Raw genomic sequence first — 15,737 nt, forward strand, 5'->3', positions numbered from 1 at the left:
TAGTGAAGGTTGATTGATTAAGTTAGAAAGCTGATAGTGTACTAGGAGCAGTCATTTCTTCAATGTATCAACGGATACATGTGAGCCTATCCAGAAGATAAGTGGGAAAGCAGAGAACAGATTCAAGTGCCAGTTCACGTTAAGTCAAACAGGCTCATCTTTCCTGTTGAGACTTGATCCTTCCTGGCAGTAAATAAGAACTAGTAATCAATCTTGACCCCCTTTTGCAGACGATATATTATAATCAACTTGAGACCTTACAACACCTTGCAAAAGCATTCATAATGTTTTAAAAATTGTCACAGCCAAAAGTTTTAATGTGCTTTACAGGGATTTTTTGGTACCATAAGTAGTTGGGGTGTGAAATTCAATTACAATTAGCTGAACAGGGAAAGGTTTGCTCACCCTTTGAAAAAATTCTCAAGAACTTGTCTTTATTTACAAGTAGTGTTGCACCGATACCAGTATCTGGCGGTGCCCCGATCCAGCAGTAAAATGGTGGTATTTGTATCAGTGAGTACCAACAAATAGGGCACCGATACCATTTTGAGAGCCAAACGTTTATTCAACTATTGTCACCCTTTCTAGGTAGGCAATAAAAAGTTCTACTGGATTCACTTTGTCTTTTTCCTGCATCACAAAGGTAGGCAGCAGCTTGACAAAGCCATGATGGCAATTATTCTACATCCAAGTAGTATGCAGTTCTTCATATAAACACACACACATCAATTTCAAACAGATGGTATCGCTATCGGCCAATACTGCACAGCCAGGTATCGGGTATTGGTATCGGGGCCAAAAAATGGCATCAGCGCAACACTACACACAGGTATGCTATTAAATGTTGTTGGATATTTGTGCAGCTTCACTTTTAAAAATGCGCTCATTTTCTAAAGGCCTGTGTCCTTATCCTTCTGCTTTAAAGTAAAATGCAACGCTGAGTTTGACATTCCCATAGAGTCTAAGTAAAATGCACCAGGTTTATGATTATAAACCAGACAAACGTGGAAAAAAGTTTCAGGGATACTAAATGCTGTTTCATGGCAATACAGCAGGGGTAATTGGATTCAGTCACCACAGTCGGTACACATCACAGTTCCTTTTTTCTATCATTTGTCACTGTAGTCCTGTCAAGGGAAGGCATGCCTTACTTTCTCTCTGGGACAGTAGTAATGAGATCGTCACACAGTAAAGAAACATCTGCTCCCAAACTGTCTGTTATCTTTCATTTCGGCTTTAAAATCCAATGTGAATAATTAGGCCATTCAAAAAGCTTTGTGTTTAGCCATCCATCACTTTAAACAATAGACTGAGAAAAAAATGTCTTGTCCTCATAGACTATGGGTGAGAAATACTGTACATAATTTAATCATGTTAATAGAGACAAAGATATTATAAAATATACTGTCAAGCTCTGCACAAAAAAAAACGTTCTTAAAAAACTTTCATGGTCTCCATGCCAACCATTACTGGAGACTTATCATAGAAATACAGTTTTATTTTTGTGTTGCCATGTTTATATTTGGCATCAAGAAATGATATCAGTCTAAGTTGGCTGTTAACAACTGCAGAGATTGTGTGAGTACCTACCACATTCTCCTTATTTAAATGTAAAGGAAACTCCTTGGAAATGATTGCAGCATATTGCAAAAGAACCTTGTTGATAGTCTGCAGGGATAGAGAAGAGTTAACAATTACCCTCAGTTACTTTGCTGATATTAAACACAAAAAAAACAAGTCAAATTCACCTAGATCGTGACAAACTCCTTAACTCTAAGCTATTATTGGCCATAAAAGCAATAAATGTTCAGACGCAGCATGAAGAAAGAGACTGACCTTCGCAAAACGGCACATGAAATGAGCCAGAGCCTGTGGGTTCGGACATTCCAGCTTCTTAATAATCTCAAAACTCTGGTTTAGTTGAGTGAACACGTCCACCACCGAGCAGGAAAAGAGTGCGTGCTCCGAGGTTTGCTGAAACTAAAGAAAAGGGGTTAGATGGATAGACACAAGTTAAGAAAAAAGGGGACAAGAAGGCAAATTAGTCAGACAAGAAAGAAAGGAAAAAAGCTGATTTTGACAAATGATGCGACTGAGAAATTGTGAAGATACAGTTTATAATTCATATATTAAAGTAGGCAGTGCACATAATAAATCAATCAATCAGAAAAACAATAGAGACATCACATATTACAATCCCTAGCATAAAAATACAGGCAAATCTGGTCCTAATGGATTGGTGTACAAAGAAAACTGGATAGGAAAGCTGCCAGTGGCAGTTTAGAAATTCCCCTCTGTGACTGGTTTTCAGCTGATCTAACACTGAATATCTGAAATAATTTCAAATTTTCAATCCACGGCAAAGAGGCACTCTGTTATTGCACTGACATCAACTCTTCTAGGAACAAAAACTGTGGCTTATTAAATAACGCTAAACTTTTTCGGTATCAATTATGAGCTTAAAAAGTTGTTAGGGTGGCACAGAGATGTAAAAAATGTAAAAAGAGAAAATTTTGTTATATACAGAGGCACATTTATTGGACACTGGAGATAAGAAGAAAACGGGAATCTGAAACTATAATGGCAAAGTTGCTCTGTTCTATCATTTTAAATAATTCACTTTCATCCATTATGATGGATGATCCTGAATCTGAAAATGTTTGAGGTCTTGAAACTCTCACAGCTAATGGAAATCTATTAAATCTACATGTATCAGGTTTCCGTTCTGACAAACCTGATTTAAATATTATATAATTTTAAATGACAAGACAATCTCCTCAGCCTGTCACCAAGTTCTGCTAAATAAACAATAATAAAAAAAGGTTTATTACATCAGACAAACATAAAAAAATCCAAAATTCCAACACTTAGGAACTGTAGGAGCCCACCACTTTTCCAAAACCTCTGTGAAGTTCAGATATGGTTGTCTTTATTTAAACTGCATTCATTATTTTAACTGAGAACCTTCAGAAATGTTACCTTAGCAATTGATGTAAAATTATGGATGGAGAAAAAATCTTGTAAGGAACAGTTATAAAAGCTTTTTGTTATTTAAACATCAGACAGATAAGGGATATCAGTGTTGATGCGTCAACTTATCACACAAGTCCCAAAAGACTGTTTCCTGTCACTTTTTTCCAACATCCTCTGGAGCCCTTACTTCCCTGAAAAAAGAATCTTGCTTCCTCTTTGCTATAAATTTTTAATATATATATTTTATTTTTATTCCTCTCTTGTCATGTCTCAAGGCGAGAGGTGTTTTGACCGTACTAAATTTTCTTTATCCCACCATATCCTCCTCTACATCAAAATGTAATTTCTTTTTTTTTTCCTCGTCATTATTAAAGTAGATATAAATGTCCTGGACAGCTTGATAAAAATAAAAGTTAAAGTTAAGTAAGAAATAATTCAGTGATGTACTTACTCCATCTTTCTTGTCCCTTTCAAGTGCTCCAGAGAGAAAGTCCATAGCAACAACTTCATTCTCATCAAGCCATTGAATGACAAAGGGGTCGAACCACCTACAAGAAAACAATTATAGTTGGATGCACCTGGAAGTAAAATTTTTCATAAAAGTGTAATATGCATTGCCAGTCATCTCTGAGTAAAACCTGTATTTATATAGTGTCATTGCATGTTTTGATACACTATATTGCCAAAAGTATTTGCTCACCCATCCAAATTATTGGAATCAGGTGTTCCAATCACTTCCATGGCCACAGGTGTATAAATTCAAGCACCTAGGCATGCAGACTGTTTTTACAAACATTTGTGAAAGAATGGGTCGCTCTCAGGAGCTCAGTGAATTCCAGCGTGGAACTGTGATAGGATGCCACCTGTGCAACAAATCCAGTCGTGAAATTTCCTCGCTCCTAAATATTCCACAGTCAACTGTCAGCTGTATTATAAGAAAATGGAAGTGTTTGGGAACGACAGCAACTCAGCCACGAAGTGGTAGGCCACGTAAACTGACGGAGCGGGGTCAGCGGATGCTGACGCGCATAGTGCGAAGAGGTCGCCAACTTTCTGCAGAGTCAATCACTACAGACCTCCAAACTTCATGTGGCCTTCAGATTAGCTCAAGAACAGTGCGCAGAGAGCTTCATGGAATGGGTTTCCATGGTCGAGCAGCTGCATCCAAGCCATACATCACCAAGTGCAATGCAAAGCGTCGGATGCGGTGGTGTAAAGCACGCCGCCACTGGACTCTAGAGCAGTGGAGACGCGTTCTCTGGAGTGACGAATCGCGCTTCTCCATCTGGCAATCTGATGGACGGGTCTGGGTTTGGCGGTTGCCAGGAGAACGGTACTTGTCTGACTGCATTGTGCCAAGTGTAAAGTTTGGTGGAGGGGGGATTATGGTGTGGGGTTGTTTTTCAGGAGCTGGGCTTGGCCCCTTAGTTCCAGTGAAAGGAACTCTGAATGCTTCAGCATACCAAGACATTTTGGACAATTCCATGCTCCCAACTTTGTGGGAACAGTTTGGAGCTGGCCCCTTCCTCTTCCAACATGACTGTGCACCAGTGCACAAAGCAAGGTCCATAAAGACATGGATGACAGAGTCTGGTGTGGATGAACTTGACTGGCCTGCACAGAGTCCTGACCTCAACCCGATAGAACACCTTTGGGATGAATTAGAGCGGAGACTGAGAGCCAGGCCTTCTCGTCCAACATCAGTGTGCGACCTCACAAATGCGCTTCTGGAAGAATGGTCAAAAATTCCCATAAACACACTCCTAAACCTTGTGGACAGCCTTCCCAGAAGAGTTGAAGCTGTTCTAGCTGCAAAGGGTGGACCGACGTCATATTGAACCCTATGGATTAGGAACGGGATGTCACTTAAGCTCATATGTGAGTCAAGGCAGGTGAGCAAATACTTTTGGCAATATAGTGTATATTAAAACACTTTTTTTGGTAATGTTCGTTATTATATCATTACAAATAATGAAAACCCAAAATACGGTGTCTTCAGACACTAGAATATTTTTAAAACTTCCATGGCTGTTTCCGAACATGCTCTAATCATTATATAGGGCACTATATAGTGATTACACCATTTTAGATGAGTTTCGAACATCTAGTGGATAAAAAAGCAGTGGACTTGAAAAATCCCACAATGCACCTTCAAAAGTAGTGATCATCCATGGTCACTAGACAAGCAGATATATCCTAGAATTCTTTGGGAGAGCTCTCCTCGCAAAGCATAATGGGATTTATTGTAGCAAAGATTTCAGAGTCAACGTGTGGGGAGGCAGAGTTACGTGACAAACGGAGTGCAAAAAATAGTGACCATCTGTCCGAACAGTTAGTAAACTGAATTCACTATAAAGTCCACTATATAGCCCCCACTCTTTATAGTGATTGAGGGTTTTAGGGGTTGGGAAGGATGTTCGGACACAGCCCATAAATGGAAATTCATTGTATCACAACTTTATCATCTAATTAACTCAAAACACCTACAAAAGTTCCTTAAAACTTAACATGGCTTCTGCCTCTGGATCAGTAGGTAACACTAGTATGTATTAGACTTCTGACTTGACAGATGTCCAGAAGACAATTAGCGACACCTTTCATAAGGAGGGTAAACCATGAAAGGTTGTTACTGGGGAAAAAAGTTTTACACAGGGGTCTGTATCGAAAGGAAAAGGACCAAAACAGGTATTTTATAACCACTTCAAAGGAAGTGGGACTGTAATATGCTACAGTAGTGTCTGTCCACTGCATTTTCTGAAGTCCAAAGTTAGGGCTGCCACCTACCAGGGAATTTTAAAGCACTCCATGCTTCCCATGTTCACTGACAAGCTGAATGGAAAAGCTGCTTTTTTCCCCAGCAATTCATGGCACCTTCCCACACTGCCAGGTTCAGAGATAGTGGGATTGCCGGTCTTGGTTGGCAGGCAAACTCCCCTGACTTGAACCCCATTGAAAGACTATTGGCTGTTGTCAAGACGAAGATGAGAGAAAACCAACCCAAAAATGCAGATGATCTGAAATCATCAATCAAAGCAACCAGGGCTTCTATTAAACCCACAAAGCATCACAGGCAGTTCCTGTTTTTAACCAAAGTGCGTTAATCCAACAATTACTGCAGGAGACCCAAGCAAGTATTGAGTACAAAGCCATTTGCATCCTTTTCCGAAACCCGACATATGTGCTTCAAATATTTTTCCAATACTCTAATGTAATATTGTGTTTTTCTAAGACATTTTTTTCCCTCCAAAAGAAATAAAAGTTTAACTTATTTATTTTTATGCATAATGAATAAAAATTAATTGTACATAAATAAACAGCACAATTTTACTTTTCAAATGACTGGCAAAAAATACTTGGTACTGTAATGATCTGAAATGTACAGATCCGTCTATGCATTAGTGGCCAAGACCACCTTAGAATTAGATGTACATTTACACCCCTATTGACGACACATAACATCAAAGAGACTTCAAAGCTTGCCATAAAGCCAAAGCTTTTAATTTACAAAATGTGAGAAAATCAATTTAAACTGATTACACTGAACCAAATGCTAAGCAGATTCATGTTTGATGTGATAAAGGCTGCAGGTCATGCAGATCTTAGTATCAGGTAGAAGATAGTGGAGAGATTAGACAACCCTGTTCAGACAGAAGAAAGGAGAGAAATGGAGAGATGGAAAAGTTAGTGGTATAATTATGTAGCGTTGTCTTTAACTTCAGCATCTACCTATGAATTTGTAATCAGAGCAATGAATCCAACCTGAGGAATAATCTAATTTCATTTTGAAGGCAGTGGCCACCTGGGATAATGCTAATAAAATAATACATGTGATGGCAGAAAGGTGAGAAAAATAACAAAACAGAGGACAGAAAATTTAGAGTATGGAGTTGACGAGCCTAATCTGCAGGCTATGCCTCTGGTAAAATCAATTTGAAGTAAGACAGCGTTTGAGTGAAAGCATTGGATACAAGATGAGTCATTAATATGATAGACTGGTTGGATGGGAGAGAGAGCACAGCATGCTCCTCCTGCGTTACATATGTTTACATCACAGCTATACTTGCTTTGCTGCACAAAGCTATGTGTGCAAAATAAAAAAGGCCTTGAGATGGGATGCCTTTATGCTACAATAACATTTCATCATCAATATAATCACTGATCAAGCTGTTTGAAGTCTTATTCCTATGAACTGAAAGGACAGATGTTCAATGTTAACAAGTCAAAGTCAAGTCTAATCTGGACTTACTGTTTCACTTTTACAGAAAATCATTTTTTGCTGGAAAGCTGCTTTTGAGGAAACTTTAGAAATTGTTTAGAGATTGTTTTAATGTTCTACACCTAATTCTAAGAACACAAAATTACCATTTTGAGTTTCATTTTGTAAGCTTAAAGACATTCTGAAAATAACAAGAACAATTCTTGTGACAGAAATGTTTTTAGTTATGTGTTTAATTTATCTCTTGTTCTTTCTGACTCCAGTTTTCAATAATCATTATTTATGTCTTGTAAAAGGGGGCTTTATCATGCAAATGCTTTAAAACTTTTTAAAATGTTATTTCAGCATCAAATAAATAATATAAACGTAGCTTTTAATAGTCTGGCTGTATTTTAGCATTCATAAAGAAAAGCCTGCTCTACTTGGCTGCTCCAACCACATTTCCAAATGAAGTAATTTCTTATTTCTCCATTCAGGTTGATTCACTGTAAGGTCCATAATCACACCGTGCTTAAGTGCTTGTTAAAACAATAAGGTATGTGCTATTTGTCCTAGATGGTAGAGCTAGTCAGACAGCTTTTCCAAGTGGTTTTAATGCAATGAAACCGGCTTGGAAAAAAACACAACCAGAACGTAAGAAATATTTCATATTGAATTAATATTTTGTTAAGTGAAAGGCAGTATTTCATCATACATAGTATAGAAAAAGCATTTTGTGAGACCTTTACGACATAAAAAATAATAATAAGACTTTCACTATACTCAGCATGAAATTATCATTATGATCCTGTTGAACACCAGAAACGTTGGTGAATTCATATCTAAGGTTTTAAGAGGTACAGGTACAGGCAGAATAGCCATGCATAGGCATACGAATCTTACAGCCTAGTGGGGAACACTATCTCTGTATTTTACCTCTGCCAAGGAGGTTATTTTTTTAGGAGAGTTTGTGTGTTTGTCTGTCTGTGTGCACGGTAACTTGACAAAACGTATTTGTGATGGTCCAGATTAAATTCTGGATACAGGAATTCTTTTTAAAGATTCCCTGACATTGTAAGATAAGAATGTTTAGCGGAACAAGCAGTTCTTCACTAAATCAGAGGTGTGACTATTGACAGCCTCACCATCAGACGCAAAAAGTCTGGAGGCGTTTTACTTCAGACAAAAACACAAGAAAAGGGAACATTAGTGGTTTGTAAGCAGAATCAATTGAAAAGTTAAATTTGTTACCAGAGTCGTGCCTCATGCCAAACAACAATTCATTAAGAATTGGTGATGATCCAGATTATGTGTGAGTTTTAGATATAGGTGTAAGTCACAATTTGGGTAACAAAAATTGCTGCTTGCCGGTGATCTGGTCTCCCTAAGTACTTTTCCAGTTATTATTATTACTACTTAAGGCAGTGTTTTTCAACCCTGGTCCTCAAGGCACCCTGTTCTGCATGTTTTGGATGTTTCTTTTTTTTTTTTTTTTTTTTTTTTTTTTTTTTTTTTTTTTTTTTTTTACAGTGTCCTGTCTGGCAAGGTGGCAATAAGAATAATTGTCTTGATGCCAAAAGGAGCACAACAGATTTTACTTTCACAAGTGTAGCGGTATCGCAATTGCCATACCGCTCCACTTGTTTCATGTATATAAATTGCTTTATTATAATTATGCAGGGAGTTTTACAGTTCATATGGACACTGCAATGTAAGTAGAGCAGAAAAACAGAAGAAGAAGAAGGAAAAAGAAAAAGAAAAAAACAGGACAAAAGATGAAAGAAAGAGGAGATAGGAAGGAGACAATGACAAAACATTTTCAGTCTGCTTCAACACCTGTAATGAGATGGAGAAAAAAAAAAAGAAAAAAAAAAAAAAAAAAAAGAAAAAAGAACAGCACAACCAAAAAACATGGTACGAGATATACAATAAAGCAAACACCTTGAAACTATCACTAAAGTAATATTATTAAGTCTGACATGTACTCTGTGTTACCTGAAGATATGAATGTGGGGTTTCTGTTTGGAAGTGAATCTCTAAGTACCTGAAGCCTAGCACCTGTAGTTGTTTGTGAGGGTGAACTTGTGCATGTAAAGTTTTAACCATAGAAAAAAATGCTCAATAGTGGTTGTGGAGAGCCGGAGAGGCACACCCCCCAGAGCACTGAGTCCAGCGCCGGGAGACCCAAAGCCCCAGGCGCCCAAGGGGACCCCAGAAGCGAAGGCACCAAGGCGGGGCCAGCCCCGGAAATCAGACCCCACCAAGGCAGGAGGAGAGACAGCCACGAGGAAGCCCCCCAGCCACCGCCATGCCGGCGCCCCGGGGAGCCGCGGGGACGAGTCCGCGGGCCCCGCCGGCAGCCGGCCACCCCGAAGTAGGGCCGGGCGCCGAACACCAGCCCCCCCACGGCGCCGACCGAAACGCCCCAGCCCCACAGAGCACCGAAACACGCCCCGCCCCCCCGCACCAAGCCCCGGCGACCGGCCGCAACACCCACCGCGACCGCACCACCCAGGAAAACACTAAGGCGGCCCCGCCCCCGGCCGGGGCCCATGCGCATCCGCCGCGAACCGGCCACGAGTGCCGCGGGACCCCCCCCAAAACGCCCCCCCGGCCAAAAGCGCAGCCCCACCCCACCAAGACCGATGCCAACGAAACACACCGCGCACAGAATCAGCCCGAGAGCAGAAAAGCCGCCCGGCGCAAAACCGCAAGAGGAGCAGACCGCAGCCGGCGCAACCACCCCCCCCAGCAGCCCGAGGGGCAGCACAAAGCCAGAGCGGAGCGAACCGCGCCGCCCCCCCCACCGGACGATGCCAAAGCAGCCCAGCCACGTCCGCCACCCCCCCCGCAGCCCGCACCAGGCCCCGACACGCGGCCAGAGCAGCTCCGCCGCCCCGGCCCCCCACCACGCGCCGGTCATAGCCACCCCAGGCCCACACCCGCCCCGCAGCCCCACCCGCCGCGATCAGTGGGAACAGAGCAGCCCCACCATGCCTCCAGGAGGGTAAACCCACCCGAATACCCAGCCAGCGCAGCCAGCCCGCCCAGACCGGCCCCCCAACACTACCCCCGCCGGAGCCGCCCGGACCCCCACACACCAGCGGCGCGCCGCCAGCAGGACCCCCACCCAGCAGGCCCGCCTGCCCCCCGAGAAAACAGACATGCCAAACCCCCCAAAGAAAAAAAGACAAAAAAAAAAAAAAAAAAAAAAAAAAGGGGCCCCCACAATGCGACAGCGGACACCAGACACCGACCCGCCCGCAACCGCTCCCCCCCACCGAGGAAGAGAAAAAAAAAAAAAAAAAAAAAAAAATAACAAATAAATAGGTAAATAAATAAATTAATTAATAATTACAATTAAAATAAATAGGCAAGATAAGAAGTGCGAGCGGAAAAACCGGAGCCCAAAACAGGACCCAAGACCCGCACCCCACCATGCCGCGCAGCTCCCCCCCTCCCCGAACCGATACCACAGAACCGGCATAGGAAAGAAACACCGCCCAGGAACCGGCATCGTAGCGAAGGCACCGGCACCGACCCCGAAAATCCCCGAACAACACCCAGCCCCACCCCGAAGCGGATCCAGTCCCAGGCCCCAGGGATCCGAGGCCCCAAGGGCACCCCACCCCCAGACAGGAGCCCCAGCAAAGCCCCGGCCGGCCGGGGCCAGCGGAGAGGCCGCCAGGAATGAGCCAGCAGTCCCCCGGGCATCTACCCCCAGCTCCACCAGTGCACCGGTGAGCCCCGACGCCAGCCAGCGGAGGGAGAGCAGGACGGGGGGAATGGGCTCCGCACTTAGCGGAGACTTAAGATGTATTTGGGAGAGGGTGCGGTTGAGACCCCAACCTGGGAAAGAAAAAAAAAAAAAAAAAAAACAAAAAAAAAACACACCATCTCAATCATGCCTTCCCTCCCTAGTGCCCCCACTCGTACCACAGGAAAAAAAAAAAAAAAAAAAAAAAAAAAAAAAAAATTGAATAAAATAATAATAATAATAAATAAAGAAAATAACAACGCAGACACACATTCACACATAACACTCACATCCAATAATACCAGGACCAAAAACCCGGTGACACCGGTGGTCGGTCCCGGGACTATCGGATGACCCCATAAGTGAACCTAAAATCCGGATGTGAGGGGAGGGGAGCGGCGACACCGCCACACCAACCCATCTCTTTCCTGCTTCAAGCCCGGCCCCCCACCCCGCACACGGACCGGACCACCCCCCGCAAGAGCCCCCCCCGGGACCGGGGCCCACCCATCCCGCGCCGGCCACCCAACCAGAACCGCCCCCCCCCCCCGAAAAGAACAAAAAAAAAAAAAAAAAAAAAAAAAAACCTTCAACCAGGCACTTCATGCCCCTCCATCCAACCTTCTTTGGGGAGAGCAGAGGTGACAGCCCCGCCACCAGCAGGCCACCTAGGCCCCGCAGCCAGCCCCAGCCAAAACCACGGACCAGGTGGCCCGCTCTTCCTCCAGGCCCCAGACTCCAGGCGGCAGCCGGAGAACAGGGGTGTGAGAAGACCCCGATCCTCACTGCACCCGCTCGAATGTGGTGTTGTTGCGTGTTGCTCTCAGATGCAATTAAAACTGGGAGTACCAAGAGGGGGTGTCCGGCACACTCCACCCCCCCTCCAGGAGATAGACGGTGCCAGCACACCCTCCCCCTTCGACAACCCTCAACCCTCAATGTCTAGATGCGAGAGGGGATGGAGGAGGCCGACCGTGGTGAGGCCCATAAAATAAGCCCCCCCCCGGTGGCCCTGACCCCCACCCCCCGAAAATGCCCTACATAGATGTGTGTTGTGAAAATGATGTAGATGGAAGTGTCTAAAATGCAAAATAAAATTGGGGTGGGGGACGTCATCAGAAGGTGTGGCCCTCCAGTAACGACCCCCTCCCCAAAAACCTACATGTGTGGCCGAGTGATGGAGCAGGCAGAGGGAGGATTTCGGGGATGGGGAGCAAAGGACTGGGGTGCCTGCTGCACTCCCAGGGAGCCAGCTCCCCCGCTGACTCCAATAGGCACCCCCGCTCCCCGAGAGCCCCCCCAGAGAAGGGGGGTTTTGGATGTTTCTGAGGTTCAGCAAACCTGATTCAGATGATTGCAGTTCAGCAAAGCCTGATAATCTGCTATCAATTGATAACAGGTGTGTGAAAGCTGGGGAACATCTAAAACATGCAGGGCAGTGTGCCTTGAGGACCAGGATTGAAAAAACACTGACTTAAGGCATCTTTCTCAACCAGTGGCGATCCTGCAATTCTCTCTTTGATGGTTGTCAAAACAGGTGAGTATAACCATGAATGCTTTGATACACGATTACAGAAAATGAAATGGAAAATTTTACTGTTCCTACAATATTTATTTTTTTTGCTAGAACATTATAACCTATTATACTGAGTTTCACATTTGAATAATATACAAAAATGGTATGACAATGCTATTATTGTATATCACATCAACATATGAAGTATATTTATTGAGTTGTTTTGAAATAAAAATGAATAACATTGTCATTAAAACACATTATGCTGGCTGAGGTGGACAGCCTAAGTGTTTTGTGAGATAGCATTTGGCTTAAGATAAGTTGCCTGACTTGGTAAGGCCCACTAGTTTTTAATTTACTGGCTGTTATTCTTGGAAATAAACATCATCTATTTAAATGGGCATTTGTATGAAGTTAATGCTTTTAGTGTGTGAATGATAGACTCAACTTTGGCTACTTTCCTTCATCTCTCAGTTACAATCTTTTTTATTTGGTTGGCATACCTTCTCATCATAGGTATTGGAAAGCCACTGATCACTTCATCTACGCATTTATCCTGCTTCCGTATGGATTAATTATACCTTTTTAAGTAATTTATAAATATTGGTCATTGTGTAACATGTATATTGGAAAATGACAGACCTAAAGGTGTCTCATTAAGACGTATAAAGACAACCCTACAGGGGTCAACAAGCTTCAGTAAATGTCTCACAGCAATTGATTGCAGCTCAGATTTATTGCTTAGTCCTGCTTCCACCTCATGGGGTTTGGACTCATAAAATTCTTGTACTCGTGATAAACATAATGGCAAGTTGCACAAGAGCTAAATCTCACACAGACTAATTTTGAACCATAAACAAGTCCTGCAAATTAAACTCTTTTCATGACAGCATTTCTTGGCCACATTTGGTTAAAATTTATATATTTATATATGAAAAGTCAAAAAGTTCTTCCGAACAATGTTTCTCTTGTCTTTACAAAATAGATATTATGTTGTAAGTGGTAAGATTTTTGTTATACAACTGCAATTAATATTTACAGTTTATATTTTCAGCTAAGCTCTTCTCTACCTCATCATTATCTAAAACTCTAAATATCTTAATTTCCCAGCTCTTGCTGGTGTGTTTGTTACTCAGTTTATGTTACAGTAGCAGCCATTGAAAATTACCTTTTCCAGTCAAATACCAACTAATGGCAGCCCACTTCCCTCCAAATCCCAGCAAAACCCCATCCAACTTCCAGCCACTGGAGTGACCCCCTTATTGCATGTTTTTTTTACTATGACTCCACCCTTTCACAGAATTACAGAGTCTGACCATGAGATAATTCTCTTTAGATGTTAATGTTCAAAAATCATGACAGATGGAATATTTTAGTACAAATGTGGATGTTTAAAAAGGAATTGTAGGGGACCAACCAAGAGCCCATCAAGGAGATGTGAAAATGTTAAAGGAATAGTACACCCAAAACATGATTAGCCTTCATTTTCTACTCGCCCCCATGCTGAACAACACTCTGGAGTACTTTTTTGATATCTCAAATGCATCTGGAGATCTGGGAGGCTTCTTGCTGTCTGCTGACATTCAAATAATGGAGGTCTATGGTGCCCGAGGCAGAAAGGTCCATAAAAGTCCACAAAAAACGTGTCAATATTCCTCCATACTGCTCGTCCAATGTATTCCTAAAAGCGCGTTCACGAGTCTACGGAAACCGCGGCAGACCAAACCAGATGAAAGTGCGCATTCAGCTCGGCAAAGAACTCATGCTCTTCCTCAACACTGAAGTCCTCAGACATTTTTCTTTCGTTGTTTCTTTCTTTGCACAGGTAAACAGCACATTTCTTCTTCTACGCTTGCATTATCGGCAGAGCAGACGCTGAATGCGCACTTTCATCTGGTTTGGTCTGCCGCGGTTTCCGTAGTGTCGTGAACGCGCAGGCGCGCGCTTTCAGGAAATCCTATACACTACTGTTTATGCTCTAAAAACATTCTAAATTACTTTGTTTCGAGTAAATTATGGACGCTACCCACTCAGGACACTTGGAATACATTGGACGAGCAGTATGGAGGAATATTGACACGTTTTTTGTGGACTTTTATGGACCTTTCTGCCTCGGGCACCATAGACCTCCATTATTTGAATGTCAGCAGACAGCAAGAAGCCTCCCAGATCTCCAGTTGCATTTGAGATATCAAAAAAGCACTCCAGAGTGTTGTTCAGCATGGGGGTGAGTAGAAAATGAAGGCTAATCATAAATGGCTACTATTGTAGCTGCAACTCTAGCCATGTTTTGAAAATAGCACATAATCTTTTTGGAGATGACTTGAAAGACTGATACACTATTTTGAGCCAGTGAGCAGAACAGTGACCTGTTCTGCTCACTGGCTCCAATCGATTGGCAGTTTAGGAAAGCCGAGTAAAGAACCAGTGAATCTCATTAAATACTGTGACATCTAAGCAAAGGACAAGTCTTTGAAACAGCTATTTCTGTAAGTCGCAATGGTTAAAATGCAAAATGACTTAAAATATGGGACAGGACACTAATCAGGACATTGCAATTTTAAATAACATAAACAAATATATATATATATATAATTCAAATGGGAAAAGACTAAAGACGTAAAAAGTCAAAATGATATATTTAAAGTATAAAAATATTATTTAATGTGTTTTAAACATATTATAATATATTTCAGAACTAAACAGCAATGACTTCAGGAAGCACCAAGTTAAATATGTCTTAAATAATGTCTTTTTGAGGATAAATCTTCCTTATTTTGGTAAATAAAAGCAAAGCTACATAATGGATCCAGTACAAAGTGAGGACTGAAATCTGAATACACTTTATAGGTCTGAATATAGTATTTGCATTCCAATGTCAGTGAGAATACTTTAACATACACTCTCTTGCCCTTTAAAACAACTTTTCTTTCATTTAAGAAGGCTTTTAGCAAACTAAGATTTATGCAAGGGGAATTATGATTAGAACCTTTTTTTTTATCCAAACTGTAATATAAATTAGGAACTACATAAGCAATAACCTTTTGGATTTTTGTTAAAAAATGACAGGGTATTTTTTGATATATTTATGAAATGAAAACTTACAGAGAGTATTCTGGTGGAACATCCTTGAAGGCTGGCACATCACGGACATACTCATTATGGAACCATTTGACTTTGAAGTGAAGATTCATGTATTCCGTGCTTTTGCATAGGCGATGCTTATCATGCTCTGTAATGAAGATTAAGAGAGAAGAAAGGAAAAGATTCATTGTATTAAAAGAAGTTGGTACAGG

At 42.0% G+C, this 15,737-nt stretch overlaps 1 protein-coding gene across 3 annotated transcripts in view; it reads right to left on the bottom strand.

Annotated features, from left to right (window-relative positions):
• The window catches only part of LOC119786455 (protein unc-13 homolog C), a 181,604-nt gene that overhangs the window by 38,203 nt on the left and 127,664 nt on the right, over positions 1 to 15,737 (bottom strand). For all 3 annotated transcript variants that reach the window (XM_038289813.1, XM_038289811.1, XM_038289814.1), the window contains 4 exons: positions 15,547 to 15,673; positions 3,425 to 3,521; positions 1,837 to 1,980; positions 1,591 to 1,668 (listed from right to left, as the gene is read on the bottom strand). In XM_038289813.1, coding sequence (XP_038145741.1) covers positions 1,591 to 1,668; positions 1,837 to 1,980; positions 3,425 to 3,521; positions 15,547 to 15,673 — 446 coding nt within the window. The remainder of the gene's footprint in view (positions 1 to 1,590; positions 1,669 to 1,836; positions 1,981 to 3,424; positions 3,522 to 15,546; positions 15,674 to 15,737) is intronic.

This window comes from Cyprinodon tularosa, unplaced genomic scaffold (assembly GCF_016077235.1).
Source record: "Cyprinodon tularosa strain WSP-4 unplaced genomic scaffold, ASM1607723v1 ctg272, whole genome shotgun sequence".
NCBI lineage: Eukaryota > Metazoa > Chordata > Actinopteri > Cyprinodontiformes > Cyprinodontidae > Cyprinodon > Cyprinodon tularosa.